Source organism: Sinocyclocheilus grahami, unplaced genomic scaffold (assembly GCF_001515645.1).
Source record: "Sinocyclocheilus grahami isolate Dianchi unplaced genomic scaffold, SAMN03320097.WGS_v1.1 scaffold519.1, whole genome shotgun sequence".
Lineage (NCBI taxonomy): Eukaryota > Metazoa > Chordata > Actinopteri > Cypriniformes > Cyprinidae > Sinocyclocheilus > Sinocyclocheilus grahami.
Window position 1 is genome coordinate 613,455 of NW_015505698.1, and position 7,144 is coordinate 620,598.

The 7,144-nt window shown below is 37.6% G+C and overlaps 1 protein-coding gene across 1 annotated transcript in view; it reads right to left on the bottom strand.

Annotated features, from left to right (window-relative positions):
• The window catches only part of senp6a (SUMO specific peptidase 6a), a 42,599-nt gene that overhangs the window by 30,467 nt on the left and 4,988 nt on the right, over positions 1–7,144 (bottom strand). The window contains exons 5-9 of the mRNA XM_016237577.1: positions 6,166–6,227; positions 5,760–5,848; positions 3,343–3,718; positions 1,606–1,826; positions 332–469 (exon numbers count right to left, since the gene is read on the bottom strand). Coding sequence (XP_016093063.1) covers positions 332–469; positions 1,606–1,826; positions 3,343–3,718; positions 5,760–5,848; positions 6,166–6,227 — 886 coding nt within the window. The remainder of the gene's footprint in view (positions 1–331; positions 470–1,605; positions 1,827–3,342; positions 3,719–5,759; positions 5,849–6,165; positions 6,228–7,144) is intronic.

Genomic DNA, 7,144 nt, shown 5'->3' on the forward strand with positions numbered 1-7,144 from the left:
TTATATTTGAAAAATGCCAAATATTGGCCATGGCGATATATCGGTGGACCATTAGTTACCAGTATCTGTAAAATCCACTATTGGTTGAACATACCTCCAGTGAACTATAACAAGCAATCTCACTTTTGGACAATCATGAACATGTAGACAACATCCAAACAGAGTCTTTTTGACGGACGCATCAGCTGCATAACTTGAAGAATAATTTAGATGTTCAAGAACTAACAGCACTAAACGGCAAGAAGATAATTTAGTATTAAAAAAAAAGTAAAAACAAATAAAAATTCCAGACCCTGCAGGTGATATGAATCAGGTTTTTGGTTGATCTCACCACAACAGGTTTGGTGACCATCCTGCGCAGAGTGCCGATCCTTACGCTCCTGCACTCCAGAATAATACTGCTCAGCTTTATCATCTGACCCATTTTCCTCTTCTTAGGAGATGGATCTTCACACACAGTGTTCCCAAACTACATGAGAATAATAAATGACATATCATTTATTCATTCACTTGTTAACGCCATGCCAGCATCAAGGCTATTTTCATGGCGATCTCTGAATAATATAAGGTATACAATTAACAAAAGGTTATAAAAGATTTTTCAGATGTACACTAGACAGAAATTCTAAAATACATTTTTAAATAAATCAGTTAGACGCACCTCTGAATAAAACCGTTGTCTATTTACATTAAAAACAGTACAATCCAATAAAATATGCTTCACAGTCATTTTAGTTTGGCAAGGCATGATGGTGGTGCTTCACCTTTTAATAAATATTCATATGTGTAAATCTTGTGTGACCTAAAAGACTCCTTGTAAAGACAACCTGGTCGTACCTAGATTTAAAATGAGTAAAAAAACTATTTTTTTTTTTACACTAGGATTTGTTTCATATAACTTATTTTCATGACATTTATCCCATTCTATCTGCCACATGTAATTAATATAAGAGTTTATCACAGGTTTATGATATAATATAATATAATATATGACTCTGGAGCACAAAACCAGTGTTAAGTCGCTGGGGTATATTTGTAGCAATAGCTAAAAAAACATTGGGGGTCAAAAATATAAATTTTTCTTTTATGCCAAAAATCATTAGGATATTAAGTAAAGATCATGTTCCATGAAGATATTTGTAAATTTCCTACCGTAACTATATCAAATCTTAATTATTGATTAGTAATATGCATTGTTGAGCACTTCATTTGGACAACTTTAAAGGCGATTTTCTCAATATTTGGATTTTTTTGCACCCTCAGATTATTTTCAAATAGTTGTATCTCGGCCAAATATTGTCCTATCCTAACAAACCATACATCAATGGAATGATTATTTATCCAGCTTCCAGGTGATGTATAAATCCCAATTTCAAAAAATTTAACCTTATGGCTGGTTTTGTGCTCCAGGGTCACATATGATATAATATAATATATACGTACACACTCTAAATACAAGAAATGACCTAGTGAACACATTCATCCTTCCAAAATGATTTTCAGAAAAAAAAAATATTTATTGTAAATTAATGCAAATTCTGCTGATTTGTCACAAACAACACAAAAAAAACCAACAACAACTACTTAAGATGTAACACTGCTTACTGGATCTCTCATGCTTTTCCTTCTGGGCACCAGGTTTCTCTGGCTTGTCTGTGTGAAAAAGTCACTGCTAGTGTCCTCATGTTCACCAGCTGCTTTAACGACCGCTTCCACCCGACCACCGGAAGGAGCAGGAGATGAGTGGGCAGAGTCCGCGGGCCGCGGCGACACGCTGTCCAAGCGGCTACCATCCCTTTCTTCATCCTCGTCGCTGGACAGCACAACTGCATTTCATCAAAACACGTAAATGACACACACATCTGGATTACTGGTGTCCCTGATAACCCTCAGCTCTTGGTTAAGCCTGATCAAAAATGCTTTTTAAAGCTTTTTAATTGATGTTGTGATGCTTAACATTATGAGTGACATTATTGTATGTATTCAGTGATAATCATAACATCCCATAACTTTCCATGATGTCCAAAGTTACACATGTGGCAGCACAAATTATATTTGAGTTGTAGAGGGACATTAATGTTAGAGCCAACTAACAATTATTCGATTGATCTGTTATTTCCTTAATTAATCAGATAAAAAAAGCCAGATTTTTATAATATATGAAATCATATATCCTGCCCAGTGTTGTCCCAAACAATGAAAGAAACTGATAAACAACTATAGTGAACACCGTCTATCCTATACATATGTGCAAAAAAAAGGAGAAAACATTTGCAAAAACTAAACCAACTGCTTGCCCACTGTTTTAAAGTTAAAACCACTAAACTAAAAAAAAAACTAGAAAATAGAAAAAAACACCTTATTGGAACTTGGAAGAACTTGACTGGTCTGCAGAAAGCAAAGTCCTAATCCCCAAAAAAACTCATCACCAAACTCCAATGACTCATTTTAGACACTTCCAAAACTTCTGCAACAAAGACGGAAATACAATTTTTAAATACATGTTTCCATCTTTGTTGCCACAGTTTTGGAAGTGCCTCTTTCTGTTCAAAAGTAGGGGGCGTCCCAATACTTTTGTCCATATAGTGTATGTACAGGTCATTGGTGTTTGGTGATGAGTTTTTGGTTCAAGCTCTGCATTTAAAGTCACACCAGAGGTGTTCAGCTGGGTTTCTGCAGACCAGTCAAGTTCTTCCACTCTGACTGAATCAATCATTTCTTTTTGAACCTGGTCTTATACACAGAAGCATTGTCATGTTAGAATAGAAAAGGGTCCTGTCCAATCTGTTGCTATAAAATTAGAAGCACACAATTTCCTAGAATATCATTATATGCTTATACTTTCTCTTGTACTCGTGGAAATGACTAAAGTAGTCAAACCTGTTCATTAGAAGGAGGTGTCCCAATACTTATATTGGCTATAGTGTATGTATTTTAAGCCATGTTAAAGTCTATGGTTCGCTTAGGTCTATTTTTATTACCACAAAAAACTATTTTACTCGATAAATCGACTGATTACGTGATTAACAAAATAATCATTAGTGACAGACCTACTATCATGTCAATACGAACAACATGAAATCTCTGACGAATCTATTGCTGAATCTATGCCATGAAGAATTAAAGCAGTTCTGAAGGCAAAATGGGGTACAACCTGGTGCTTGCAAGGTGTTCAGAAAGTGGCCAGTGAGTGTATGGATTACTTCTACTGTGCCTTTTGGTCCTTGTTAATGATAGGGTACTGCTAAAGTGGCAGGCTAACTGAAACCTAACCAACAAATGTTGATCATCCGTATCATAATGTGATTTGTGATGTAAAAGTGTGATGTGTGGTGTACTCACTGGGGTCATTTAATTCACATGGTTTGCTGATCTGCCGTTTCTTGCCGCCAGCTTGCTTCAATCCATTACACACTGAGCTTCCAGAAGTGACAACGAGTCGTCCATTGTGAGGAAGCAGCATACCTCCATGCGTGATCCGCACCGACGGACTCATCACAACATCTATCTGTTGAGAGCAGCCCCCAGAGGTTCTTATCTGAAGGCTGGGCGGCTGCGAGCGAATGGAGGGCCGAGGAAGCAGCGCGGATGTCACAGCAGGAAGGGGCAGAGCCTCAGCAGGAAGGAGATATCCACAGCGGTCACATTTTACATGGTCCTCACTTGGTTGGCCACATTTACCACAAACTGTGAGGTAATCATCAGGCTGAAGGGACTGCTGGATGTGGAAAGACCCACAAAATATGCAAGCACCTTTTACTCTTAATATAACACAAAAATGAACATTTGCAGGTTTCACGAAGGTGAATGTAAGACTAAGGCCTTTTTAAGAACAAGTAAAAGAAATGTAAGGAATAAATTGAAGGAAACGCAATATCAATACACCTTAGTCAGGGTAACACTAAACAATTTATTGTCCTCATTTGTAAGTCGCTTTGGATAAAAGTGTCTGCTAAATGACTAAATGTAAATGTAACACCGTTTTTAATTTCTGACAGGAATAAAAACGAGGCTGTGATTGTGTTGTTCAATGGATTACTGTACAGTTGTTTAACAACATACCGATTGTTCACCTGAGGAAATGGCTTTCAGTGGGGAAAAACACAAATAAAAACCTCTGTCGATTCCTCACCACTTCGTTTTCATATCTGTAATAAATTCAATATGACGCATGACTGACTAAGGTCTATGTGTTCTCTAAATGTAAACAGGAGCACACAATGAGTTGTATAATCAACCCTTCAAAACTTGAAAATACAACTTCCAACTTATCTCCATTAATTTCATTTATTTTACAACAACAACAAAAAAATAGCTTCAGGCTTGAATACCTCTTCCCTCAAATGCTTACATATGCAAATCACTTTTACTATGTCTTCTGATTACGCTGCAAAAAAAGCAATGTTCTTCAGAATTTTTGTCTTGTTGCCAAGTGCAAATGTCTAAATATTCTTAAAGGGGTGGTTGATTGCGATTTCACTTTTTTAACGTTAGTTAGTGTGTAATGTTAATGTTTGAGCATAAACAATATTTGCAAAGTTACGAAGCTGAAAGTTCAATGCAAACAGAGATATTGTCTTTTAAATTTGTGATGGTTTAATGCCTACAAAAACGGCTGGTAGGGACTACAACAAGTTACTTCCTAGGTTCGTGACATCACAAACCCAGATAAACCCCACCCTCGGGAAAAGGCAGCAAAGGGGGCGAGGCCATGCTGTGCTGCTTTAGAGAAGAGGAAGAGAAAACTAGAGGTGCATGTAACAATCTATTCATATATGAATCGGGATTCTGTGTTCTGACGATTCTAATGGATTCACAAGTTTCAAAATCAATGTTCTAAAGCAGCGGTTCTTAATACTGTTCCCTCACGTCCCCCTGCTCTGCATCTCTCTCTCTCATTCAGCTCAGCTCCAACAATGAAATGTTACAATTATACACTTATTTTCAGTCTCATAGCTATGAGAAGCGTTAAACATGACGTTTAGACACGCACTAGAGACGGTTGAGCCAATCACAACACACTAGGCTAGCTAACCAATCAGAGCCCATAGCCTATTTCTGAGGGAGGGGCTTCATAAAAGAAGGAAAAGATCAGCCCGTTTCTCAGAGAAGGGACAGAGTGGTGTGGAATAAAGGTAAATTATGTGAAAAATAATGCGCTTTTTTAAAAACAAACCATTAACACATGTTAGACTGCACCCCATAAACACAATCAAGCTTAGAAAAAAACCAGTGAACCACTGTGGTTCTTTAAATCAAGAACTTGATTCTTTAAATCAAGATACATTTAGTTAAGAAGCAAAATAACAATGTTTTCTATGAAAATGAAAAAAAGAGAGTTTACGATTAAAGCAAGAACATTTGCCAGTGGGCTCAGAAAATCAACTTAATTCACATGAAAAAGTTTTCATACCCCCCCCCGACATTTATTTTGTTCTTGTTTCAAGCATAAGCTCACTTAATTTTGTTCCGTTTCGAAGAAAACAAGACTTGTAACAAGATGTAAATGCATCATGATTTAAAAGGCATTTGGGTATCTTTTTGAAAAGAAAGTCAAAAATACTGAGGACGATTTGCAATGCATGCAACATTTGTCCTGAATGCCATTAATTTAAGACTTTCTAGTCTGATTTAAGAACTTTTTAGGGCCCTAATTAAGACTTTCAGGACATTTTTAAACCCGCAGAAACCCTCACTTGACTTCTGAATTACACTCGTCTGAATGCAGAGGCAGTGAATGTGCAGAGGTATTGTCTCACCTCAACCGGTTTGCCCGCAGGAACAGGACTAACGTTCATCGGCCGCCGTTTCTGATGGACACGCCTCTTAACACTGATGTCTTCTGAATCTAGTGATGCACAGTAGAACAACAGCCACGTGCTTCAACTCATGTTCATATGATCAATCATATGTTCATATGATCTCCAAAGGTCTCAAAGCATCTCAGATTAATCACTACTAACTTAACTAAAAATACCTAAATGAACACTTTACTAACATGATTGCTCTTAAAGTAACTCCAGTAACCAGACAGTCAGTTTCTGAATTTTGATGTGCTCATGCTTTCAGTGCCATAGGAAGATATACATTTATCCGTTAGATATTTTCTGTATATATTTTGTAAATAATGAAATGAGAAAACTCAATGGTTCTTCATCTGCTCACCTGAAATCTCGGGACAGGTGAGAAGAATGCTGTCCAGCTCAACTCTTTGGATCATATCGGATCTGCAGGAGAGAAACGTTGTACTTTGAAATACATCAGATCCACTCAAGAAAAGTCCCAGCTGAGCTTCCGGGTTCAAAACAAATTAAGCTCTATCAACATTTTTGGTGATCATTTTGGAGGGGGAACATTTTCTTTATCAATCAACATTATACAACAAATGCTCAGGAAAGAACTTGACTTACTGAACCTGGACGAATATTTTAGGGTGATGAGAAAACACTTTACATTACATTAACAGACTATGCAAAATACTGCATGTGGCAAGCCACAAAATGCATTTCAGAACAGAAGTGGGTGATATTTTCTTAACAGGAAGATCAAGTGCGCCTGATTTTAAAGGTTTTTTTGAGCAACCAAGAAAGTGAATGAAGCTTATTTGACCGAAAGTACAGATATAAACACTAGGGATGCACCGGTTGACCGGCCATAAATCGGAACCGGCCGGTTTTTGCTTATAATGTGCGATCGGTTTTTTGTATTTTTTTAGTCCGATTTTTCCGGAAGTGTGCACCGAGGCGCCAGCAGAAAAAATACCACGCAGAGCAAGCTCACTGTTGGCGATGCACGATGGAAATGCAGAGCTACCTGTCTGAGGCACAGATACCAAGAAGCGAACAGCCGTTGGTGTACTGGCGCACAAATAAGAGCCGCTTTCCTGCACTCGCTGAAGTTGCGCGAGTGTAACGTTACCTGTCCGCGCCCTGCACAAGCGTGAACGTTTGTTCAGCTCAGCTTCTCACGTGTTGGATGAGAAACGAAACAGACTAACTTGTGACAAAGCTGAAATGCTTCTTTTTGTAAAGAAGAACTGGCATGCACTTTTGAAAAGCCAGAAGTAAACGTCAGTTCTGTAGGCTATAGGATTAATATTTTTTATTTTACCTTAAAATTACATTGACTTAATGTGATTTAAAAA